This window comes from Melopsittacus undulatus, chromosome 2 (assembly GCF_012275295.1).
Source record: "Melopsittacus undulatus isolate bMelUnd1 chromosome 2, bMelUnd1.mat.Z, whole genome shotgun sequence".
Lineage (NCBI taxonomy): Eukaryota > Metazoa > Chordata > Aves > Psittaciformes > Psittaculidae > Melopsittacus > Melopsittacus undulatus.
Window position 1 is genome coordinate 102,474,574 of NC_047528.1, and position 27,016 is coordinate 102,501,589.

General features: G+C 38.8%; 2 protein-coding genes across 4 annotated transcripts in view; both read right to left on the reverse strand.

Moving 5' to 3' along the window:
* Positions 1–4,778: 4,778 nt before the first annotated feature.
* LOC101877132 (cell cycle control protein 50C-like) lies at positions 4,779–13,695 on the reverse strand. Its single transcript, XM_005151590.2, has 7 exons — positions 13,483–13,695; positions 12,564–12,674; positions 11,229–11,330; positions 9,766–9,856; positions 7,256–7,393; positions 6,005–6,214; positions 4,779–5,088 (listed from the first exon to the last, which is right to left on the reverse strand). The coding sequence occupies exons 1-7, from the start codon at positions 13,693–13,695 to the stop codon at positions 4,901–4,903; spliced, it is 1,053 nt and encodes a 350-aa protein (XP_005151647.2). The 3' UTR covers positions 4,779–4,900.
* Positions 13,696–14,841: 1,146 nt separating this feature from the next.
* The window catches only part of CMSS1 (cms1 ribosomal small subunit homolog), a 238,089-nt gene continuing 225,914 nt past the window's right edge, over positions 14,842–27,016 (reverse strand). For all 3 annotated transcript variants that reach the window (XM_031051245.2, XM_031051244.2, XM_031051246.2), the window contains exons 4-10: positions 26,849–26,978; positions 24,282–24,341; positions 23,500–23,602; positions 22,047–22,107; positions 21,125–21,212; positions 18,388–18,476; positions 14,842–15,106 (exon numbers count right to left, since the gene is read on the reverse strand). In XM_031051245.2, the coding sequence (XP_030907105.2) occupies positions 15,023–15,106; positions 18,388–18,476; positions 21,125–21,212; positions 22,047–22,107; positions 23,500–23,602; positions 24,282–24,341; positions 26,849–26,978 (615 nt within the window). In that variant the 3' untranslated portion in view covers positions 14,842–15,022. The remainder of the gene's footprint in view (positions 15,107–18,387; positions 18,477–21,124; positions 21,213–22,046; positions 22,108–23,499; positions 23,603–24,281; positions 24,342–26,848; positions 26,979–27,016) is intronic.

A 27,016-nucleotide genomic window follows, 5' to 3' on the forward strand; every position in this document is an offset into this window, starting at 1 on the left:
GTTATACCTTAGTTATTAAACCGTTCTTATCTCAACCCATGGGGGCTACATTCTTTGGATTCTCCTTCCTAACTCTCCGGGAGTCAGGGGAGTGAGGGGGGGAGTGAGTGAATGAGCTGTGTGCAGTTTGGTTTTAAACCATGACATGCAGTTAGTGTTATTTTTTCAAACCAGCTCTGTCTCTCATACCATACTGATCCAACTGAGGAAGACAGCACTTTCTTATCAGGCAACAAGCAACTGCTTTCTCCTGTTTTAGATTTAAACATAATCCAAACTGGTATGTAACCCCTCTTCACGTTAACAAAACTTTCCAAGCCCTCCCTTCCCTGAACTGTTATTTTTGGTTTTACTTTTGCATTAGTTTGATTTCTCAGAAGAAGGAGAGAAAGCTTTTACACTGTAATGTGCTATTAAAATACACAGCACCCCATGCAGGCCCTATTATTATTAACCTCTATGCAACACACCTGCTTATATAAAACAGATGCAGCATATAACCAATTTTTCCAGATTCTATAGGTCTGTGAGCATGCAAATCTCTTTCACATGAAGGACTCATCCCTTTATTTTTAGATGAGATGAGCTAAGCAAATGCCTATGTTTAGAACATAGAAAAGCCAACCAACGCAGACAGATACTGCACGTGTATGCATGAAACTGTAAAACCTGAGAAAGATTTGGAAAACTTGTGTAACTGAAGTGCTACTGAAATATCCTGTAACTCCTGCTTCACTTTAATGTCTATATCTATTCTATAGATATAGAATCCATTAATGAAATGCAATCCTAAACGAAGCTGGCAAAAGCAGTACAACAGTTTTTGTTATTAAAATACGGTGCTCTCTTATACCTCCCTGTAATTTAGAAATGAAATTAACGTAGCATGTAAGTTTTTCATAATAATGGGATCTTTTAACCTTCAGATATTTTTGCCACTGTTAAAACTGAACTACAGAACTCCAGATGATAAACCACTGTTTTTCATCTTCAAAATTACAAATGAAAAAATGTATTAAAAAAACCAAAACAAACTACAGAAACTTACATGCCATTTAGCTCACCTGCTTTAGTCCGTATTTACCATGTAAATTTAGATTACTTCTACAAACAGAAATCCTTTGCCCAGTTTTCCATTTATTATATATATATTTATATGAAAAATATCTACATATTTTTCATATATATATTTATATACATAAGAAAAAAACATAAAAATGTCCTTCTTTATTTATATGTTCTAGAAAAAAGGTGGGGGAAGAGAAAAAAACACCACACTTTCTAGTACTTAAAGCATCCATTAATATGAGTCCACCATACATAACACCCATTTCTAACATACATCCTTCTTTTTTTTAGAGTGAAGGAAATAAGCAAACTTCCATCAGCTCCAAGGGACTGAATATACAGCAATGATGCAATAGATGGCTTTAAGTAGCAGTAACAAAGGAAACAGCATTTTGCTTTGAAAGCAAAATAAGTATTTTTGTCAGTATTTTGCTATTTTCTTAAGTGCTGGCATCTGCAGGCAAGGGATTAGAAGACTAATAATTCTGATATGACAAAATACTATGAATATTGGCAATAAATCTTCTATGGCTTAGTGACGCAGCACTTACAGTGATGCTGTTGACCTACACTTCTACACTTTCCAGGTATACCTCTTAATTTTTTTTCAGCAATCTTAAGCCCAGGCATCTTTGTACTGAATGGATAAGTCTACATATGTTAATCTCTCACAGAAAAAGGCACACTTACTATTGGTGGAAGTATGCTTGCCAGAGAAGCTAATTAAAAAAATTCAATTTTGAAAGGTTTTACCAAAATTCTTTTTTTCTTCACTACCCAAGATGCATAATCTTAATTCAAAATATCCAGTGTGCAAGGCAAAAGCAGTACTGTGCCTAAGATGCAGTACTGGTCATGACGCCCCATGTATTTTAAAAGCAATGTGTACCTCAGCAAAAGTGCAACATCTCTGGTTCCTTCATACCTCTGTTCTCCAAATCTTAGTATGTTTTCCCTGATCAATTTGATTTAACAATTTCTTAAGAAGCAGAATAGATGAATTCAAGGTCACACTGGATTTTGTCTAGAATCATACCTCCTGCTGATATATCAGCAGCTGACAAAAGAAAACAATCCCGACACATGCCACAGCAAGGAGCACAGCTTTTGCTATCATTCTGTTACATTGGGCTGGTCTTTCAGCTACAGCTCTCACTTCTGTTTCAGCCCCTGCACAAGAGGGAATAAGGTGGCAGCAGCAGTAGCGTAAAACAATCCAATAAACATTTCATATAGAATATTCCCCACAGTGGGCACTGAGGAGCATATCTACAACATTTTCTTGAAAAGGCATGTTCATGTAAGCTCTGGCACAAGGGGCAGACCAGCCAACAGCACAGCCATAGCACTGGTATAAAAGGCACTGTAAGGAGGTTGCCAAAACTTTTTTCCATGCTTCTGAGCAGACAGATTCCATCTGCTGGGCACAGTTCATCTAAGCTGCTGTTCCTGTTGCCCTGGTCTGGGCAGAATAATCCTGAATGATAAGGCAGAGTTGCTCAGATTTAGCAACAGTAACCGCTGGAGCTCAAGCAGCAGCTTCCAAGGACACTTGGAAGGGTACAAGAAAGATGTAAGATGGGTTTAAAGCTGTGGTAAGATGAAAAAGATGCTTGGCATTTATAAACAAAGGCTTTGATGATTTCAGGAATAACAGAAAGAAGATTTGTTTGAACATAGGTTTTCCCTGAGGAGGTGTTTGAAGACTGCACATTTCAAGAGAAGAGGTTCTTGCACAAACCTCTGGGAGATAACTGGCAAACTGTTAAGCACTACTTGCTAGACTTTTCTGAACAAGATTCTTTTCTGGTAGTCACTGAGTCACTGAAATACATATATCATTACTCAGTCTCCTTTTACTAACATTTTTACTACATATTTCATGAAGAATAAAATCGGTCACAATCGCACTGTGACTTAACCTCTTAGATGACATAGCATTTCTTGAAAGGCAGTTTCTTGGAGGATTTAAAATGAAAAAAAAGGGGAAGGAAAAAAACCCCACCAAACCAACAAAAAACAGAGGCTCCTGTGGTCTGTTTGGAGCCAGAAATCCGAAGTTCAGCTTTGGCAGCAATTCCCATCTGGACTTTCCAGAGGCCTGCATGAGATTCCATTTTCAAAAGGACTTAAAAGGTTTTAGGAGCATGTCTCATTGTTAGAAGTGATTTAGAGTAATGAGCTGAAGCATTGCTAAGTGTACTGCTTTGTGCTCTGTTATGTCCAGTCCAGTGAGAAGTAGGGTTCTCTCACAGCTACTGACAGATTTAGATGTAAGGGTGTGAAATACTGGAACCTCATTTCTTACAGCTTTCTAGTGGAGGTGACTGGCCCTGGTCAGGAAAAGTGGATGAGAACACTCACCTTGGCCCAGCAGGTCAGCGTAAACATTAATGAAGCAAGACTGTATTAGCAGGCCAGGCTGTAAACTTCTGCTGCTCATGGCACAACTACGAAGCAGAAATTAAAGGCAACAGTACCTGCTGTGGCTGCAAAGCGTTTCACCAGAGGCAATCTGTGAAAGGTCACAAGCTCCCAAGTGTCAGAGATGCTTTTAAAAGCAAATGTGGGTGCCCTTGACAGTGGCTCACAGCCTGTGTGCCACATTCCCTTCTCTTGTTCTCGTCTGTGATTTTTATTTGGTTTAGTATGGAGATTTTTTTTTTTAGGGGAGGATGAGGTAAGGTACCCAGAATTCTTATCAAAGAATAAATTTAAAGTTTTTTATTCCATTTGCACTTTTGCAACAGACATATTATTTTAAAAAAATCAGATGTACCACAGAATACTTGACCTGAATGCTTCAGTGCTGTTTCTACATTTTGTGAGAGACTGGAAATAACTCCTAAATGTGTAAAATTTTGACCATGAAAGAGGAAAACTTGTAAGCCTATTCATGAGCTGCAGTGTTTTACTTTCTGAATATTGTCAGATCTTCTGATGCTTTGTCTTCTGTTGACAATTAAGTCATTGCACCACAGAAATGGGGGCTTGAAAGGGAAAAGGGTATGTAAGAGTCTGAACTTTTGCATGGAAGGGTTGAGTAGGCAGCAGTGCAACCGTGGCCTAAGTGTTACATTAGGTACATGTTTCTGTTAAAATATTTAGTATCAGAGGAGATTTTAATTTAAACTTTCCATTAAATCATAATTAAAATTGTAAGTCAGTGTTTTGATGCCCTCTAGCTTTGCAGGTTAGTCTCAGCACCTAGGTAAAAACAATAAATTTGGTTTAAACAAACTCAAAACTCCTAAAAAATGTCCTGTATTCAGTCATAACTCAGGTATGAAACTGATGAATATGCTGTGCTAAACTGGCTGCTTTTTCAGGATACCTGAAAAAGGTATACAAAACCTAAGCCAAGCCAGTCAGCCCACATGTGGCCAACAAACAGATTTTAGCACCAAGTTCTACCTGCTCAAGCTTTTTGTTGTATCAAGAACACACTTTTTACCCATTCGAAGCTCCATTTAAGTAAAGAGAAATACTTTCTGAATTAAGGGCTGAGTAAGAACTGAATACAGACCCTTACTTCTGGCCAGACATTAGTACCACATAATTTCTTTGCCATTGCAATTTCAACCCACTATACTGTCTGTTGACTGAAGTACATCTCACTACCAGTTTTCTAGGAGCATACATAGATTATAATAAGAATGCAGTCTCAGGTAAGTTAGGTTCTGGATGATGGAATAGCCCTTAATTTGCCTGCGTTCACCAAACCTGTTACTGAAAGAGATCCAGCGCTCAGGGGAAAGAATGAAAGGTTGGTGCTACATGTTCCTCTCTCACAACACACCTTTGCCTTTGTTCAGAAAGCCAGGGAACCCTACTACTTCTGAAAGTACGTTTTCCTTTTTCTGAGCTTTAAGTGGATAGCAGTTATGACAAAACCTGCCAGGGTTGCTGCTGTGCCAGAAATCACATAGGCAATTCCCAGGAATGGGTTACTTCCTCCACTCCATACCACAGTTGAAAGAATCACATGCTTCCTTGCCTTGAATTTGGTAACAGGGAAATCTGATAGAAGGACATTAAGGTTTCACTAATGAAGTTTACATTATTTCCAGGAGAAAAAGTGGTAGTAAGTGCTAAAAACCCTTTCCAAGGCATAAAGAGCCTGGAGATCTGCATTTGCTGCAAAAATTCTTGTAACTGATCTGTGATGTCTCTGCTATTCTAGGTCCAAAACTCTGTAGCAGCTGGTGGTAAGAAAGCCAAGTTATTTTAAATACAGTCTCTGTATAAACATGGAAATACTTTTTTTTAAACATTATAAATTCCAGTTTCATAATTTATGTAACTGTTACTATGTTAATTTGTATGAAAACCCAGTTGAAAATTAGCCTTTTTGGCAGCTTAGCATGATGATTGGAACTAGATGATCTTTAAGGTCCCTTCCAGCCCAAACGACTAGATAATAATGGTGATCCACATACTCTCATTGAGGGGAAGTGCTCACCTCTACCTAATATATTATCTACCCAAAATGTTGTATCATTTTACCTTACATCTCTCTACATGGAAACTTTCAGAACAGAAATGTGTTACAATATTTAAAATCATAGCTCTAGTGGCTGAGACAGAAATTTATTATCATCTTGACATAACTACTGCTGACAAAATAAGTGTTTTAATTGGAAAAGTTTGTGCTGTTTGGAGCAAGACTGCGTTTTCAGCAGAACAAAAGTTCCAGTCAGTAGGGGGCCCAAATCCAAAACCCCAGTCATTGCTCCTATTTGATAACATGTCCTAGCTCCATCTGCACAGGCCAAAGAAAATCTATTTATAGTGTCTCATTGCCTTCAAAACTAGGTCTTGTCACAGTGACTTAGTCTGGGCTGTTTCTCTCAGTTTCTTTGCTGTTTTACTACATAAATACCATCCACCTCCATCTTGTAACTATCTAATAGTCTTGAATAACATGAAAGGATACTGTAAGAAATATGAAAAGTGTAATTCCCTGCTGGAAGGCCATCTGCAAACTGCCTTATCCGTCTGACACGACGGTAAAGATTTCTGAAGGTAGCAAAGGCTGACACTCTCATCCAGATAATGAAGTCATCATTTATATAACCGTTGTTCCTTTCATCTTCCTCGTCTAACAAATATACTGGCTTTTGCCAGTAAGGAGGTCTTGATGTCCCTGACAAAATAGGAAAGAAACCAGGAAAGACAGACTGTCAGTCATTGGTGACTTCTGGGCCTTCTAAAAACCAACACAGAATATGAAATGTTAAAGAGACACAGGGCTCTATCCAGTACTGAAGAATTATATATGCTAGATAACACTTTTCAACCAAACATTTCACTCACCTCAAACATGAATGAACAGAGTTTACCATTACCCAGGAGATGCTACACGTCAGAAACTGTAAGCTCAGGAAAAACAAAGTGACTTGCACAAATGAGAATACTGTTTATTCTGGATTCTTGCCTCTTCAGCAAGCAACATGCTCTCTATAATGAGGAGCTTGCCTTCATTTTGTTACTTTAATTTATTCCTGTACAACCAGAAATGCACCTTTCTGCAGTCTAATGGCAGATGTTATGCTATTTAGAGTCTGTCATATGAAAACTTAGATAATTAACTCTTGCATATGGCACTGTGCATAGTACTGCCCTGATCCACAATAGGGAACTTTTGGCCACACTTCAATACAGATCAACCATAACAAGGCAGCAGCTACAAAACAGCTGTTTTAAAGAACTAATGATGAAGGCAGTCCCACTTGTCTAACAACTGTCTAAGAATCTGCAAAGACATGAAGGATAGATGTGACACGCAATTCTCTTTCATTGATGTTTTCAATAGGAAAAAAATAAAGGGGACTGCATCCTTTCTTTTCCTAAACAGATTATGCATTACAAGAAACTGTACAGAAGGATGTTGACATGGGCTAACTTCAGTCTTTTGAAACCACTTTCTTCCAGTTCTGTGGTCAGTGATGAAAAAAACCAAAAAAGAATAAAATAGAATAAAAATTCTATGGTCAGTGATTAAAAAAAGTGATATTTTGGTTAAATCTGCCTTTTGCTCTCAGTCACCCTCTAAAGCTGCTTCTCCAAACTGCTTTGGGAAGCACTTCTCCCAAAGGCAACATCTCAGAATGGGAGACCCTCACACAGAGGAAAAGAGGTAGGGAAGCCATTGAAAAATAAGGAATATCAGTGGAATCATTCTTACCTGCAAACGCAGAAGAGAGATTGTATGACTTTGGATTGCGAAATTTCACATTTTTATCTGTCCACCAGCTGTTTCCAGTCTTCAACAGTGGTACTTGAGTAACAGATGAGTTAAGATTGTAAAAAAGATCAAAAGTATCTGCAGGAAATACAAGAAACAATACATCTGAGTAAAGGACAGTCATTCTAATTGTCAGCATCAATAACAGAAACTTTCACACTGAAATATCTTTCAAGTGAATAGAAAACTTAAAAATATGAAAGTGGTGCTTAACCATGATATCCCTGTTCCGGTGGGCAAAAGGCACTTGTTTTTAGCCATTATATTTTCCTACTTAGATTAGTTTAACATAAGGCAAAAACATTATAGATCTCATTAACATCTATGCAAACACTTAGGCAGCCAATGAGATGACAGGCAGGGATAGCTGGATGATACAGATGGGGAGGGGCTGCTTTTTAGGAAACATGAAAACCATAACTCAACTGCACAAGCATCAGTGAAAACATTTTTTTATCCTGCTACAAAAGCTGTGTCATGCATCTCCTTCAGGCTTAGACATGCTCTTCTGAGTAAGTGATTGTTCTCTGTTCTACCTCCCCAGCTCTTTGCCTCTGGTTTACTAAGAGCAGTTGCAATTCTCTGAGCCTCTGCTGCTTATCTGCTTGTCTGACTGCTCTCTTTACTGCTAGCTTCAAAAACCTTTAAAACCTTTCTCATGGCAGGAACTTGGCTATCTTCCTCATTTTACAAAACAGTATAACAGAGAAATTAGAAAATTAGCTAAGACATCAAAAGTGAATGGGAAGCATCCTCTTTTACAGCAGAGGGACAGAAATGAACCACCAGAGCAGGATTTTCTGCCCCTCTACTCTGCTCTCGTGAGACCTCACTTGGAGTAATGTGTGCAGTTCTGGTGTCCTCAACATAAAATGGGCATGGAACTGTTGGAACAAGTCCAGAGGAGGGCCACGAGGATGATCAGGGGACTGGAGCATCTCCTATATGAAGACAGGCTGAGAAAGCTGGGGCTGTTCAGCCTGGAGAAGAGAAGGCTGTGTGGAGACCTCATAGCAGCCTTCCAGTATCTGAAGGGGGCCTACAGGGATGCTGGGGAGGGACTCTTCATTAGGGAGTGTAGTGACAGGACAAGGGGTAACAGGTTCAAACTTAAACAGCAGAGGTTCAGATTGGATATAAGGAAGAAATTCTTTCCTGTTAGGGTGGTGAGGCACTGGAATGGGTTGCCCAGGGAGGTTGTGAATGCTCCATCCCTGGCAGTGTTCAAGACCAGGTTGGATGAAGCCTTGGGTGATATGGTTTAGTGTGAGGTGTCCCTGCCCATGGCAGGGGGGTTGGAACTAGATGATCTCAAGGTCCTTTCCAACCCTAACTATGATTCTATGATTCTATGATTTAGGCATCAGTCCCTTCCCACACATCACCAACAGTTGGAACCTTTCATCACACTGTGCACTAAGGACAAATGCAAGGCAGACACTGAGAGGTTTACCCTCAGCATTTAAAAATCTTAATATCCCTAGTTCTCTGAGGGAGCATTCTATCCTGTGGCCAGGGCTCCAGAACAATGTGGGCTGCAGGAAGGTAGCTCTGTTTGCCTAGGTCTGAGCCGAGACCAGTGAATCAGACTTCCAGAGGAGGTAGGTGGGTAGGCAGATGAAGATCAAAAGGATCTAGAAGTTACTGAACACAGCTGCCCTTCACAAGTGCTCTGGTGTGGGTGGCTCAGCTACTTGAGAACAGCTGCTGCATTGTCAAAAACTGCTGCATGGAACAGGTCAAAAACCCAAAACAACAGACGGGGGCAGATAAAAAGGATGGGGTAAGTGAGAAAAATCTGTAGACATTTCTTGTCTCCTTTCCTCCCAAAGAAATCCGTTCTGAAATCTGCCAGTATTCATGGCTAAGAGCCCTCTGCATTTCAGCTTAAATGTACTCAATAGGCAGGTGATGTCCATAAAGTTACTATAAATAAGATCAAATCTGGGATCAAATTAAATAAGACTATGTATGCTTCCAGCAAAATGCAACTATGCAGATCTAAAGATCCAAAACAATGTGAAGAATATGTCACATCCTTCTATGCACGCCCCTGTGGCAAGTGCTTAGAAGGATGCACAGGCTTAGTCCCTGTGGGAAGGTAGAATCTGGGCTCTCCATCACTACACAAAAATGTGGGTTTTTTTTAGCAAGGGAGTACACTAAATCACCATTCCTTATTTCACCAGGTACTCAATTCCTCAGTTCTGTAATATATTCACATTGACTAGGGCCTTACTAAATGAAAAATCTTTCTCAGTTTCAAAATGTGGGGCAAGTTATCAAGCAGAAGGAAAGAGAGCCCCCTGTTCGCCACAGTAGCACTGCTAAACAAAACTTCTAGTGAAAGAAAGATTTTGCAGTATCAGGACTCAGCTGGATTGGGGTAATGGAACAAAGTTTTAAGTGTTAAGTTTTATGTAAGGTAGATGTGGAACATACCTACTTACCATTGAACATGCTGTTGGCAATAGCGCCGCATGGAGCCATGGGCGTCCCATTTTGGTAGGTTGTGAAGGGCGCACAGTAACTATTCTCAACCTGCATTCAAGGTTACAAAACAATCAGGCACAGAACCTGGAGATTTGATGTAGTTTGGTGGTGTTAATGTTCTCCTCCTATTCCTTCTCCTGAAACGCTACTGCATAATTAACTCTCCAGCCCATTTTGGTCACATTAGTGATACATCCAAATGAATATGCTGTTGACACCTGTGCTACACCGCTGCGTATCACAGTAAGTAAACCTAAGGTCTTCACCAAATTCTGCTGTGGACTTGCCATCTCCAGACTACAAAAACTCGTTTTGGGATCTGCTACTGTAACCCAGCTACAATTACAAATGTTCCAGTGAAGCTTTGGTTTACCCTTGAACATCTTATTTTTCCTTCTTTTTAATTTTCACCTGGACTGCTGCAGTGGTGGAGAACAGCAGATGCAGTTAGCCACATTACTGCAGTTCTATGTTGGGAAATCTTGATGTATGAAGACAGAGCAAGAGAAACAAAAGCCCATCTAAAATTTAACACATCTCTCCTATCCCAGTTCATGAGAAACTATAAATCTGCACATTTAAATGCAGAAATATTCTCAAATAACTCTAGTAAGCTGTGTGTCTGATTGGTACAAAAGCCAGAAGTGGCTACACCTGGGTGCAAACAAGCTGACTGGGCACCTGGAGAAGCAAATCTTTAGGGAACATGTCTTGAGAGTTACAAGAGGCATTTTATAGAAATGAGAGATTATTATGGCATAATCATTACATGTACTGGGAGGACATGTGTGTGGACTGTGTGTATATAAATGCTGCTTTTAAGCCAAAGAAAATTTTTTAGATTTGTAAGTAAAAAACCTGAAAGCAATGAATGCATTCTCCAATTTTCTTATGCAGGCCTGTTGCAGGTGATGCTGTCTAGCCTCCTTTTTAGACCTCTAAGTTGCATTGTTAGAATGCTACATGATCAGCTATTTCATCATACACCTTTTCCTGCTCCTTGTTCACTTCCAAAGCCAGATGGCAAAATGGAAGACTCAGAATAACTTAATTCCCCAACCTTATAGTAAAAGCACAGCTTAAAACACTTCTGGCTAAGACAACTGAAAACACCAGGAGAAGGTTTATTTTATAAAGACATTGTCTTTTTAGCTAGCATCCCTATAAGGTGCAGGTTTGAGAAATGCAACACTGGACTGACACCTTTTATTTATCCCCTCATTTTTCTTCTCTTTCTCATTAGACGTAATGGCCCTGACAATCACAGAAGCAGAGACCAAATGCTGAAAAAGATCTGTACCTTATTATTATTCCTTAGAGGCATCTTAACACACAGTTACACATAGTTAGCTCTCTATATGGTCAAAGATGCACCTGATGGAAATACTGCAGATCTCATAATATAAAGAAGAAAACTTACATTTACATTTTGACCCAACAATTGTGCATCACTTCTTGATATCGCATATCGACGGTGATTTTGGTAGAAGTTTTGGAGCCCATAGTACATAAAAACATCACCCTAGAATCCAAGAATATATCCCCTCAATAAGACAAGTTCATGCTGACAAAGAGAAATCCTATTACTTGCTAAAAACAGAGGGGAAGAGAGCACTCAGTTAATTAAGTGCTGGTAAGTTCATGCTAAGCAATTACTTTAGTGGACACTGACTACAATCTAGTCTTTATCCTAATTAAAAGTTCTAGTATTTTGGCACAAAAGTAAACTTAATTTAAACTACCAAATGAAACCTAAAATAAAAATGCTTGATTATTATTTTACTCAAGATGGCACAGCTGGCCATGAATCTGCAACAACTGAATAATTTCATGGAGGCAAGACACTTATTTTCCATAGAACAAGATGCACAAAAAACTTCAAAAAGCACCCATTAGCTCTTAATTCCTTCAGATTTTTTTAAAAATAAAGCTGCCTCTCATCAATTATTTGAACCCTTAGGGAAGTTTAGTGCTGTGATTCAAAGAAGAATGCTAGGCAGCCAAATACAATCAATAAACTATTAAAAACTTTATTAATCATCAATGTAATCTGTAGAATTGCAGAGTATTTCAACAGCCTGTTCGGTACTGAAGAACCAACCCTAAAGTGACTTTATAATTTAAACTGTGTTGTAATTTTAAGTGATCATTTAGGTAGTACTAAGCATAAGATCTCTTTGGTGGAACATGAAGCATTTTAACAGTGTCAGAAACATGCCCCAGTAGGTTAGGACAGGAAATGAAGGATACTTTTTCCAAAAGAAACTGCAGAATTACATTGCTGGACTTGAATTATTTCAAGGACCTTGGGGATTAACAGCATAGCCCTCATAAAAAAGATGACAGGGATTTACCGATGACAAGTGGTCAGAGCTTCAAATTTCCTTCTCATTTGAGAGCTTAGCAGTGCAGCAACAGCTAACCCCAGGCAAAGGGGAAGGGTTTGCTACTGACTCAGAGGGATATCAAGAGATGTGACCTCCACAAACAAATACCATTTCCTTCAATCTCCATCTTCTCCTTGGACATCTCCCAACCAAGGACAGAGTTAGCCTGATCTTGTTCATTTTTAACATGTACCAAAATGAATAGAAAAGGCAAAAGTGTAAAATTTTGAGTATTTCATGTTTTTAAAAAGTACAAAGAAAATTTAGTCAAGGAGCTCTACATAGCAGGAGTAGTATATTTTATCATACAGGGGTATAAGTAATGGGAGGTACTAAGCAACTTGAATTGGCTTCTTGCATCCACTTACCAATATATCTTCCTTTAGCGTGAAATTAACAGAACAGAGGCATTCCTTATTCCAATTAGATGAATTTTCACGGAGTTTTGAACAATCTGAGCATTTATCTGAATAATCAATCTGTCAGAGAAGTGAACAAGCAGAGGTATTGCAATAAAAGACACGCACATAGGAAAAGGTTAGGGTTTTTGCTCCAAGATTTTTCAGAGCAGTTTTCTAAGTGACTCTGGACTGCCAAAACATTGTTAAAAACCAACAGCAGAGAATCAGGACTTGGCCTCAATGAACATTCACAAATTTTATTCCTAGTTTAAAGATGTTTTAAAGCCTTTTGATGACTGTTGCAGAACCTTCACGGTTTCTCCTCCGCAAAGGAGCGCTGAGTGAAGAACACTTCCGCAGCTTTGTCTGGTTGACCAAGTAATAATGCTTGACAAATGCCCATGTGCACTATGGCCCACCCTGCTCAAACTGCCTGGGTTTAGTGCTCAATGTTGGCTTCAGTCACCATAGGTCTAACCAACATTGCCTCCTGGAGGCATTTAAACATCAGATCTCAATGCATTTTAAGATTTTGCCACAGCAAACATTTAAGTTCCTCTAATACCAAACACTATCAAAGGGATTAGTTTATTCTTCTTCAAAAAAACCAGGAAATAATAGCAACATTTCAAATATTACCAGCAGGGTCAGAAATTACCACCCATATTTTACATATTACTATGTAGTTAACCACTCAGTGCTCAGATCTTATTTCTGACCAATTATTTCTGAGGATTTCGCAGGAATGCTAGCTGCTGGACATGTATCCAAGACATGAAGCCACTGCTGCCATTTTCATCTAGAAGCAAAAATACAAAGCCTTTTTCCTCTAAGTGTACCCCAGTTTCCTCTTCACAGCATACTAGGAACATAACCCCTAACAAACCTGGATTTCTCTGATGCTGTTTGCAGACAATATGAGGCAGACTCCCACAGAGAGGCAGAACATGCCTGTGAGAAAGAAGGTGGAGAGCACAGCTGTGATGGTAAACTGGGGCTTCCAAGCTGGTAGTCTCTGTTGTCTGAACGCACTGTTATCCGGACACCTGGAAGGGCATGCTTCTCCTTCTTGCTGGAGAAAGCTCATCTTGTTTTTCATTTTCTTCTTGGTGAGAGGAAGACGTAATGCGCTGGAGAGTGTTTAGGCTGAGATTCTGTCCTTACTGTTGCAAGACTGTACTGTTTGTTCAAACCTGCATTATAGCCAGGAATTACTTATTAACTGGATCTCTCTCTTCCTCATTTTCTACAGTTGTGCCTGGATCCCCATAATCAGCTTGCACCAATCAAATGACTGTGTACTTTGGTCAGGGTGTCCATCTTATGCATACTGGAAAAGCCTTAAATATATTCTTCCTGGTCCACAATTCAGTAGGATTTGTTACATCTTATTAATTTGCCAGGTATACAAGAATTTCAGTGTAATCTCCCTTCACTTCCATAGCTGCCCAGCTAACAGGCATGGCATACAATGAAAGGAGCTCTACTCTAATTCCATGGGATGCCACTAGGGAGGATTGCAGGTGCTGAGACAGCATTAGACAGAAAACATTTGTCTTGGAAGACTAAATAAATCAATTTTCTTAACCTACTACACTCAATGCTGTTGATTCAGATACAACTTAAAGTTGTAAAAAAGTTACATGTTCTTTATCACAAAAGGGCAACTCATTCTCAAAACATCTAATTTGGATCAATGGCTTTCCAAGATGCTGATGATTTGCTCACCTCTATACATCTTGTCCTCTGGAAAAAAATCAATCTATTCCCTAATATCCACAAAAGACAAAAGAATCACCCAGGGATCATTTTCTTTTAATTTAAATGGACAAACAGGAGAATATTTTGTGCACACTTCAACAGTTTAACAAAAATAAATCTCAATATAATATACAGATAATTTATCATGCAATAGAAAAACATAGAGCATTTGGCCAGCTCTAGAACAGATATTTTTCACCTATCTTTTCGGCAAATTACTGAAATTCATACCAACTTTTCAAAGACCCTTGAAGGCAAGAACGAGATCACCATTCTCATGAAAGAAGTAAATGTCTCCTTTAGGACAGCAAGGGGAGATAACAGAAAATTGAGCTGTATAAAGGCTTTCAGACCCAAGTGTGCTCGTCTTTGAAGTCTTAGAAGTGACATACAGTAGTAGTAAATCTAGCAGGTGAATGTGATGTAAGTATCCGATTTCAGTATCACATTGTTCCTACAATAAAAATAATACTAAAACTACAAATGGAACTTCTGTTTTACTATTAAAACAAAATTCAGAAAAAGTTGCAATGTGCATTCTTTCCATATTGACAGACCTCTGAAAAGTCAAAATTCTTGATTCCACCACCTGTTAATCACTTTCCAACTGCAGGCAAGATAATAGTAAAATGCAGCTGCAAATTATTTCCTTGTTGGTAAAATCATTAAAAGAGTCCCAGCTTCACAGACCCCTCTCTGCACAGCTTTATAATACTCATCTCCAGTAGGTCAATTGTTTCTTTCTTTATCTGAAAAAAAAGAATCAAAGAAAGCATCAAAAGTTACTGCTAATGCTTTAGCTAAGTATCAGTATTTATTTACTCTGGCATCTTACTGTAGGACTAGAAATTAAAGAAGAGATTCCCATACAAGGTCCTGAGTTCTTGAATGTTTCCATTTTGTAAAATCTCTTAGCATTTGCTCTGCAATCCTAAAGTACAACTATGGCTTGTGAAGTCCCATTTAACATGGCTACAAAAAAGTTGCTGATAAAGCATGCCCTAGCAAGAGGTCTGTCCTGGGCTGCAAAATTCCTAAGGACTTTCCAGAGTATCAACCCGTACCAAGTAGTTCAAGGGCAGTACTACATAGCAACAGCCACAACTGCATCTGTGTCTGACACATGTCAATGAAAAACAGGATGAAGGTCAGGTCTACATGCAAAGTACTTTGGTTTATAACATGGATATGACTGTAGCTCACTGTTTATCTAAAGATAAAAGACAAGTGTATTAAAGAATAATACTGACTACGTATTTCAGCAGGAACACAAGATTACCATCATGGTTAGTACATAAATAGCTCCCTCTTCCCACTTACAAAGAACCTATTCACCTGTTTTCTCTGAGGATTACATCCTTCTGAGCCTCCACTTTGCACAGAACAAATGATGTGACAAAGCCTAAACAATTTCTATTCCACGCTGGATGTGCTACATAAGGGTGAAAACAGCTGTCTTTCTATCCCAAGTCTGTTTCTGGCAAACCTTTTTACTTTCATGAGGCCAGAAACTTTCTATATTTTCAAAATTCCTCAAGTCTCAGTGTTTGTATTGTTTGCAGACAATACAATAGTGTGTTGGGTTTTAAAAAAACCCTCCATTTGAATTTAAGAACAACTAATCCAAGGAGTAACAGCTCTGTATTCCCATCAACCTCTCCACACAAAGATTTCACAGCTGTATCCTTTGGTCAGATCAGAAAGTATACAATCAATTTTTATTTAAAACTTTATACATTAGTGTAACTTCAGTGTGCCAAGAGAGAGTGATAAACTCATTCACTCTCCCTGGTTTCTTTGTGAGCTTTTTATTTATTATTTCCTTCTTTCTGTTGTTTGGCATGAATGAAGTGGGAAACAGAAAGAGGGAGAAGAAAAATCCAACAGCATTAACTAATGACATGTTGAAGCAACGGAGGGAGCAGTGGATCAGGGCACCATTCATTATGTGGGTATGACAGGATGCAGGACTGCCATGTGAGAAGATTCATGTGTTGTTAAATTGATATATTTAGCAGAATATACAACTGTGTACACAATTCTCCACTGAACATCAGGTGAGTACAAAACCAGCAAGTAGAATGGACACTTGCTTCCAGCTGTTCTTGCTTTCTGTGTAATTACAATGAAATTTAGCAATGCAACACCTTAGATATGCAAAGAATTATCAACAATTGATGTCTGCACTGAAAATAGCATGACTATGACTTATTTCTAATTTTAAGGGTATAATTTTGCCTCCACAATTAAAAATGGATGAAAAAAAATCAATATATCAAATTGCCAATTCTCTAAATTACATTTTTGGTACTATAATTCTTCTCTTCTTTGAGAAAACCTATGACTATTCAAAGGATGTATTTACAATTCTTATAGAAGTAGAATAGTAAGATCCTCTGCTCACTAAGACTATTACATATTTCAAGTCTGCAAGTTGGCAAAACATCCCATTGGTATCTACTCTGTTAAGATAACTTGCCTCCAAAACATTACTTGGGTATCTTTTATTGCTGAAATTCCTTATAAATAAATTTCAGGAATCTGCCTAATGTCTGCAGCAGGACAAATAGTTGCAAGACACTCCACTTACATAGCTCAAGATGTCAAAAACCTTTCTGTATGTTGTGTTACCTGCGTCAAGTGCAGGTTTGAACGCTCTTCTGTAATCACATATTCACTGTTCTGTAATCAAGCATAAATATCTATTCCTTAGGCTCACAATATATATGAAGGTATAGTGATACTGTTTCTTACTTGGTTTTAACATAAACCAAGCCATAACATTTTATGCTAAGAAAGCCTTAGGGTTTTGCCTCAAAAAAAAATTATCTGGAGTCCTATAATTTTTGGCCTATATTAATGCAAAAATGCTGTGATGCTGCCCACAATGCTGAAAGGGATAGCTCAGGTTTGCAACCGCCCAAAAGAAAATCTTAGCACTGTATCTTCAGGTTTTTGAGGTGGATCACCTATAGTCTACTGTATGTATATTTTCTTCAGTCGATTTATAAAATCCATTCCACTGCAACCAGAACTTTTTGTACTGCTGTGTCTGTGAATCCATGTTCTCTGTTCTTCAAAAACTTACATGTAAATGCAACCACGATACAAAAAGCCTCTTACGTATTTACCACAAGAGGGAGCCTCCTAGCTGGAGTTTGTGCTACTTACCCCTGCAGTGTATTTTTTTGCGGTGTGCTTTATCTGAGATTATTAGAAACATGTATCTTTTTATATATGGGACTGTACAATACAGCACATTCAAACGCACAGACAAGCACAGAGAAGGATTAATGACTGATAATTTGTTTCACTCGTGAAGCAGCTTAATGTCTATATTCAAAAAATCGCCTTTCTCACTGGAGATTCTGCAAGTCAGCCTGATCCAAACATGCAAAGAAGAGGAAACACTTTGCAGAAAATTGAGAGCTTTACAACAAGTGATGGAGGACTCTGCCTCCTTCATTCTCTCTGGGTAGATACCAGCTGATGTCCCACATATGGTAAACATGCCTTGTCAGCAATATATGTGAAAGCTGGATAACAGAATTGAGGAGAATGGGGAATTATCTTAAAAGGAGTTTATCAATAATGGCTCTACGTAGTTTGTACCCTGCCTCTTGTGAGCCCCCACCTCATCCCCAAAGGACAGCTATCTGTAGATTTACTCACAAGAAGTCACTTGCTCTCAGATGGAGGTAAAAGCTTCTCCCAAGTTTTCTTTAGTTTTTGAGGAAACTTTTGCAGAAAGCCCTCTTACTGAACTTTCTGAGAACAGGTAGAACAACCATCTAGCATAAACAGAAGAAACTAACAGCACAACTGTGGAAGTCACAGCTGAGACTTGTAACAAAGAAGGAAAAAAATCTTTTGAGAGTACAGATTTACAAGTCAAATGTTGAGTTCTTGGTGTTTCTAGACCACTGAGGTCAGTTTTAGAGAAAGAAAGCCTTACTGATCAAGATCTGGGCATTAGAATAAAAAGTCATGAATACACAGTCTATAATATATACAGGTGCTTATACAATACCTCAGGTATATCCATCATTCTCCTTAGTTTCTGATCTCTCCAGTTCCAATCCAGAATCATGTATTTTGTGGAGTCCAAGCACAGGCCATCTAAAACAGCAACATAAATTTTGCTACTAAGGTACTGTCCTGGGTTCAGCAGTAGCAGTCATTTTTTTTTCTCCTTCTTAGTAGCTGGTGCAGTGCTGTGTTTTGACTTTCAGCCTGGGAACAGCACTGATAACACCGATGTTTTTAGTTGCTGCTTAGTAATGTTTAGTCTGACCAAGGGCTTTCTGAGTCTCATGCTCTGCCAGGGAGGGGGGGAAGCTGAGAGGAGGCAGAGACAGGACACATGATCCAAACTAGCCAAAGAGATATTCCATACCACAGCACGTCATGCCCAGGATGTAAAACTGGGGGCAGTTACCCAGAAGGGTGAGATCACTGCTCGGTTGGGCTGGGTATCGGTTGGTGGGTGGTGAGCGGCGTATTCTCTTCCCTTGCTATTCCCCTTACCATTATTATTATTGGTGGTAGCAGCAGTGATTTGTGTTATACCTTAGTTACTGGACTGCTCTTATCTCAACCCCTGGGAGTTATATTCTTTTGATTCTCCTCCCTATCCCTCCGGGAGCTGGGGGGGAGAGGGAGAATGAGAGAGAGACTGTGTGGTTCTGATTTACGGCTGGGCTTAAACCACGACAGATACTATGACATGTGCTTATCAAAATTACTGATGGCTTTTACATCTTTTGCTGTCTGTTTCCAAGGAAGCTAATCTTTGAACACTTAAGTATTACATTTGCTAGTTGGAAAACTAATGCACTGATACTGCAAACTCCCTTAACTGCATAATCCCATGTCTTTTTGGAAGATAAACACAAAAGCAGAACAACTACCACTGCCAGACTTGTCAAGAACTAACATCCTGCCAGAAAATAATTCCTCAAACTTCCTCTGATGAATCCTCAGGAGTTGAATTTCCACAGCAGATGAGGAGCTGTTAAGTTACAAGGACCCTAGCCTAACAGGAATTGACAATGCTTAGCAATTTAGAGGACTAGGTGCTATGTGAATGTGAGTCATATCAGTGGTGCTGCTGAACACTTCGTTTATCCTCCAAATAAATGGTGGTGAAAGAAGAAAACTGGCCTTCCAGCTGTTGTATTTGCCTCTGGTCTTCTGGTGATGGCCACGGCTTTTTGTATCAGTTCTGACTACTGTCAATTCTCTAGTGAACTGGCACTCTACACTAAGGTGTCAAAAAAGGAGCAGATTTTGAGATGAGATGATATGCCTTGTGTCCCTGCCAAAAGCTGCCTCCACACAACACGGAATCATAGAATGATTAGGGCTGGAGGAGACTTTAAAGATCATTTAGTTCTAACACCCCTGTTATGGGGGGACACCCTCCACTAGACCAGTTTACTTAAAGCCCCATCCAACCTGGCCTTCAATGCTTTCCAGGGATGGGCATCAACAAGCTGTTCCAGTGTCTCACCACCCTCATGGCAATGTGCTGAAGGCTGCATGAAGACCTCATAGCAGCCTTCCAGTATCAGGGCCTATAGGGATGCTGGGGAGTGACTATTCATTAGGGACTAATCATTAGGATTCATTAGTGACAGGATAAGGGGTAATGGGTTGAAACTTAAACAGGGGAGGTTTAGATTGGATATAAGGAGGAAGTTTTTACTGTTAGGGTGGTGAGGTACTGTAATGGGTTGCCCAGGGAAGCTGTGAATGCTCCATCCCTGGCAGTGTTCAAGGCCAGGTTGGACAGAGCCTTGGGTGATATGGTTTAGTGTGAGGTGTCTCTGCCCATGGCAGGGGGGTTGGAACTAGATGATCTTAAGGTCCTTTCCAACCCTAAAACTATTCTATGATTCTACATGCTGAGCAGTAATGATTTAATGTCGACAGAGGGCAGAGGAAGCAACAAAGCTATGTTACTCCTGTGCCCTTTTGGAAAGAGCAATAGACTCCCAATCCACAGCCAGTCTGTGGCCTTATCATCCTGTCACTTTGTTGTTTGTTTTCTTAGCGTACATAATGTCTACCGAATAATTAAAAATACTCAAAATTTAGGAAAAAGAGATTTACATAGCATAATTAATTTCACTACAGGCAAATCAGAAATAAAATCAAATCATCAAGAAAATCTTTCATTCACCTCTCACAAAAGTTTACACTAAGCTCAGAGTGACATACGATACAATGACTTCTGCCATTATTTCCTTTTGATTACTTGCAGTGTTTGGTTTCCTGAAGCTCTCTATCTTACACCATGGTTTTGTAATCACTTTCAAGTCAGCAAAAATCAGTATTTCTGCCAAAAGAGGAAGTTCCCCACCTCTGTCTGCTCGTTACCTGATTTTGAGTGCACACTGGTTTTGTTTTAATTGGGATCAGTTCTAATTGGGATCAGACCACTGAGGTGCCAAACAGACTCTTGGGCTAGCACAAGAAGCAGGAAGCAGGAATAAATGGGCACTGACGAGGGAAGGGGGAAGTATTACTCTGCCTTTCACAGCTAATACTGATTTACGACAGCTTAAATTGATCATAAAATCAACTACTAAAATCTTGACCTCATTTTGACTGACATAGTAGAAGTGCAGAAACAGAATTGGACAGTTTAATGCCCAAATTCACAGACTGATGTCAACCTCAGCACTTCAAAACCAATTTAAGTCTCGCTTCTCATGAGTCCAAGTATAAGATACCTTCAGAGAAAACCTTCCTTGTTCTCCTACCTTGCTCCACTAGCGCTTTTACTCTCCCAGGAGTTCCAACCCCAATGTGGAACACGCCTTTCTCCAACATATTCAACTGTTCTTTAATCTAATTTGGAAAGAGAAAGACAAATTACAGTAAACCCATGACTGCTTTAAAATTTCTTTGCAAAGAGCTGGAAATAAATTCAAAATCTCACAGTATCTCCTTCTAGAATACCATCAAATATCAAATGCTATTCATCTTTCAAACTGCCAAACTGATATATCTGGGAGAAAGTCAAAGAAATCTAACAGCCAGCTGAGCATCACAATTCTCTAGAAGATCAGTCATTTTCAACTTCAAAAATCTGCTACTCCGCCAGCTATTTTTGGAGGTGAGAACAATATGCTTCCTTCAGCATCTAAACAAAGTATCTGGAAATATCTGGAAAACTGGTAAAGTTGAATTAGCTCTAAGCTGTAAGATGAAGACACTGGAAAAGGGTGAATTAAAGCAAGTGACATTTGTATGTTTGACAGCATTTATATCAAAGGCCAAATGTCCACTCATTACTTCCAGCATCTGCACAATGTGTGCCCGCCAACAGGTGTGGATATTGGGTATCCAGACATTAAATGGCAGAATACAAATATGGCTGCTAGTACAGTTTGCTTCTATAAACCTATGTGTGCGAATATTCTATTTAAACAGGCAAAAGCCATTTGAATGAGTACCTCACAAGAATGTGGAACATCTTTAAAACATTGCGACTGCATAAGTATCTACATTCTGCATAGGATTGCAGAGATATGGGATATGACGTTTGGCTACCAATGGCAACCAATATTACTGAAGAATGCTATATGAAAGGCACTATTGCTAAACACTTCAAAAAGAAAATGATATGACACTAGTTAGTCATTTAGTTGTTCTATCAGAATTCCCTTGCAGCTCTCTTACCTTTATGTGCTTTGCAAACAACTTGAGAACTCTACAGTCTCCTTTAAATGCTGTCATTGACCTAGCAATAAAAATATGGAAAAAGGTAATGTAAGCATCATGGCTGAGATTAAGACCACAGAGAGGGAAAGTAAAACTAACTGGCATTTCTCAGTGTGCTTGAGACAAAGTCCCCCACTGACCTGTGCTTGTACTTTAAATGATACGTACATTCCTTTTTGCTACTTGATCAACAGTCATCAACAACTGGACAAACACGACAGAAGATATCAGTAGGGGGTAATATTGTTAAGATAGCTTTTCAGCTATTTCATAATTATGGCCTATGCTTTCATAGCTAACTTAGTTCAAAACTGACTAATCCACAAATTCTAATTCAAAAATATCTCAGCTACTGAGATATAGGAATGAATGAACATACATGTGTGGGCACAAAAGGAAAGATCTGTTCATGGACCAATCTATGTTTTAGAGTCTTCCTGCAGCGTGGCTGCTGAGGAAACTTAGGCTGCTACAGTCTTTATTGCAGAGATCATTCCAAGTCCAGTTAACCAAACCTCATTTGTCAGACAACCTCACTTAATTTTCTGACACTCCATTTTGGCACACAGTAGCAAACTCTATGTTCTGTATTAATCAAGCAAAACACAACATACTCAGTACTTAATGAATGCCATTAGAGACAGCTTTGTCTGCATGCTTTTTGCAGTGCATGGAATTTTAATTTTCTCCTGTGCAAAGCTAGAAGTTTATACACAAGTATACATATAAACCACTTAAGTCTCAGAGAGCAATATCTGCATGCAGGGGGTAAGCACTACTAATACAGCTGCTGTATATACGCTTCCATCTGTGGCATGGAATCAAACTCCCCAACTCTCCATCTTATGCCGAACTGACAGAAAATCACAGGAAATGGGGTCAAGACACAAATGACAAGGATGAAACTTGTGAGGTATACATTAATTCATCAAAGCCATCAAGACTCCTGGAATGAGAAGGCAGATGATGAAGAAGGGGAAAGAACTGGACAAGGCACATTGAAAATCATCTCTGCACAGGAGTTTTGCCAGGCTGAGCTAGCTGAGAACCTGCAAGCATTCAGGCCCTGTCCTCATGGCCTTTGGTGCAAAGTCATGATTTCTAGTGGTGAATCATGATGTTTTATGGCTTTACTCTGTTCCCAGATGTAACATGTTGTATGTTTCCCCCAAATTGTTTAATTTTTTTTAATAAAAATAGCACTTCTATGCAACTGAAGTAGTTACTTCAACCTAAAACCAAACACCAGACTCTCACAGTTTAAAGAAGCAAGGGCTATTGTATCAGTTCAAGTCAGTGAATTTGTTGACTAGCAGAGGACAGTGGCCCAGTTCTGCCTTTATGTTTGTGGTTCCAAAACAAAACCTCTGACTGACTGCCAACCTCAACATAACATTTGCTATCGACATACTTGATGAGTTCCAAGGAACGAAGGGCAGAACTGCAGATAACCAGCATCACCACTGACTTCTTCTCCTTGTGGTTTTTACGGAGTTTTGCCCACTTAGGACAGACTGCAATGAAAAAGCCCATGTACACATATACAGAAAGTATGATATGCCACAATTTTAAATTACAAGAGTACATGATGAATGGTAGCCAGCAGCAAGAACAAACACGCTGACTCCTATGAGGTCTGGATCTCTGGCAACAATTTAGTCATGGCTGAGAAACTGGAAAATAAAATGCCCAAAATAAATAAAATCTAGAAATATCACATAACTGAACAAATTAGATAAGCATTAAAAATCAACAGTTCATAAGGTGACAGTCTTTATTTGCCACATATGGCAATTTGTATCCCAGAAAATCAATTGAAAGGAAACATTTACCAGACCAGAAGTTCTATATAAATAAATAGAAGAATAAAAATTCTCTTGGTTCATGTCAGCAGACAGCTGCAGGATTTTTAATGTAAGACAATACATACACCTATTCATGAAGCCACAATAAATTACTGCCAAGCAATCCCCAGCAATCAGAAGAAACTCTACAAAATTTTGATCCAAAAAAGTGATAGTTAAAAAGAGCCAGAAAAACAAGACCTGTCATGAAGAAAAAAGCAAACCCTTAAAGTCATTAATACTTAATAATTAAAAATATTTGGAGGTACAGATAAAAAATTCAATAATATTGCATTAACAATATTTTCCATACAACTTTCATCTCATCCAGACCAACATTTTGACTCACTTTCCTTCAGGTATGAAGAAAAACTGTGGGTGAGATCATTGGCTGGCAAAAAGCAGGAATCTGAAAACATAAAGTAAAACGTTGTTCTGTTGCTGCATTTTTAACAGGAGAAGAAGCACATACTTTTACAGGATAACCACTAGTTATATTAATGAAATCACAAGTGTGTTGAAACTCATCATCAATAAATTACCATTTGTGAATCAAAGGTTAATCTACCTATGATGCAATAAATCTGCAGATCATCCAAGCAATTCATAATGTGTAAATGCAAGAATCTGTCAGTAAGTTCTCTTTCTGGCCTTTCATATTGTGATAATCTACCTATGTTGACCCTAATCCTAACACCTACATTTCATTTTAATGCCTTCCTCTTCTTTTATTTCCCAATAACTGCCTATATTTTAAGCTGATCACTATGTTAACTAGTTAAGTCTTACAAGCACTTTGTGGCAGATACTTAATGTTAAGCTTCACACAGAGGCAGTGGAGAAAGACAAGGTCCTAACATGTTCTTTGGAAGGTCCTTTCTCCAGTGTCTGTCTAGAAAATCTACGTTCTTAAGGTGATTAAATTGTCTGAAAACTTGCCATTGTTGTCAAGGGTCTTTGCCTGATGGAACAATATGCTCTCATAGAGCATTAACAATTCTGTCTTCAGGAACCCACGTATTTGTCATCATTCTGCACAAAGCACAGCACTTCAGGGTGCCTGTCTATGGATGTTTGCCGACATATTTTAATTAAATTATAAGGTTTCCCCAGACGTTATTCATGCTCACATGCATGGTGCACTATGCCAATGCTGGCAGCATCAATTCATTATTTCCACTGGAATAGACAATGTGACAAGCATTGGTCCGTAGTTTGTAGCTGACGTGTAGCTGAAGTCCTGCCTGTGTAGTTTCTTGAGCACAGCCACTCTACATCATTGTATCTTCCATTTAAAAGGTGTTGTCTTGCTAAAACTTTTATTTTGCATTGATCCCTTTTATTAAACTCAGAGATTGACATTTACTGGAACTTGAGCTCCAAAGGGAATGAATGTACAACTGAAGAATTAGCAGCTGATGTAAAGACTTGTAAAGATGCACTTGATGCTGGGACTTCTAATAGATCGTTTCTGAAGGACATGAGCTTCAATCACTGACTTTTCACCAAGAGTCTAACAACACTTCAAATTAACAATTTTAAATGAGTTTCAGAAAGAGGGGAAAAAACACTCCAGACTGCAGCAAGAGACCCCAGACTGCAGCGAGAGACCATGCTGTCTACAAACCTGACCTTTTGCATCATGTTAATTGACAAGAACACACAACTCCAAGTAGCTGCTTCTTACTTGCTCAGTGCTTTGACATGAAGGACCTGACAGCTGTAGAAGTTCGTAAACTCCACGGCACTCTAAGCCTCCAACTCCCAGCATAAAAAGAAAGAAAAAATATCTCCATCCAGCTCAAGAGCTAATCCATATGAAAATGAGCCATTTCACTGGCCTAAAGGGCTCTTTTAGTAAGAAAGAAACCAAAGTAATTTATTATTTGCTAAAAGCCCTAAAGGTCTAAAAGTACTTAACACAAGCTTTTCAAAGCAATCTTTATGGGACTTCTCCCGGTTTTCTTGATTCAACAAGAAAGCTGAACTTGCCCTATAGAAAAAAAGAAGGGTCAACCTAGAATCATAGATGTTAAGGACAATATTTATCTGGAAAGACAGGCTTAAATATTAAAACAGAGAAATCACTGCCAGGCTAGAAGGCTCCTATGTTGGGCACAGGTCACTAAGAGCTCCAGTATCAAAGGTATACGTAGGTTAGTTAGCAGGCTATTTGCTCTTCATGAGTACTACTGACAAATAATGGACAGTGCCTGTCAAATGACAGCGCCTCCTCACCTACAGTATAAGCAGAAAAGAAGTTCATTTTTATCTTCATCTCTAATGCAACTTCCGACTGACAGAGGCTAACCCTGCTCTACCCTGCTTTGCCTTTTCTATCACAGGCTTTTAACTGGAGACAAAATACAGGAAACCATAAAGGGTCCTCACCATGGTTAAAACTTGGCCACTTTACACTCGGACCAAAACAATCTCATTTCATGCCACTCCTTGAAAAACATTACATTCAACATCTCAGTGATTCTATGATCTCAATCACATCAGAATGATGTCTCATTACTTCTTTGTCTACTCCTATTGTCAGTCCTCCTATTGTGCATCTGGACCAAATGTGATAAACTCAGAAATAAAATACATTTTCAGACCCTCAGCATCTTAGAAGTTATTATTAGGAATCATATAATTCCTATTATAAAACTGACCTCCTGAAATTAATACTTTGCAATAAAAGGACACATTTAAACAACGTTCCTTTTCATTTCCGTAACTCCAAGAAACCTTATTTATTCTAAAGAAACTAATATTTCTACTTAAATATCAAATTAATGTACCATATAAAAATATATTTCCATTAAAAGTACAAGTCAAGATCTGTCCCCAAAATCCTCTTCAGCAGAAAAAATGTACAGTGTCATGAAAAAACAATATTTATCTATTAAATACAGAATAAGTTACCTGACAGCTTTAATTCCTCTATTTCAATCACTGAACGGTTTTCACCAAAATGCTGGCTAAGCAGATTTTGTAGATCTGCAGGAACACCAGGTTTTGGAGCAGACTTTTCCAAAATATCAGAAATTTTCTTCTATAAAAAAAACAAATAAAATGGGTAAGTATGGCATT

Coding starts and splice junctions, on each gene's coding strand:
- LOC101877132 (XM_005151590.2), bottom strand. CDS start 13,695: ATGAAAAACAAGATGAGCTTTCTCCAGCAAGAAGGAGAAGCATGCCCT. Junction 9,857..11,228: donor TGTTGGGTCAAAATGTAAAT/GTAAGTTTTCTT, acceptor CCTTGAATGCAG/GTTGAGAATAGTTACTGTGC. Junction 5,089..6,004: donor CACTTTTCATATTTCTTACA/GTATCCTTTCAT, acceptor TCCTTCTATCAG/ATTTCCCTGTTACCAAATTC.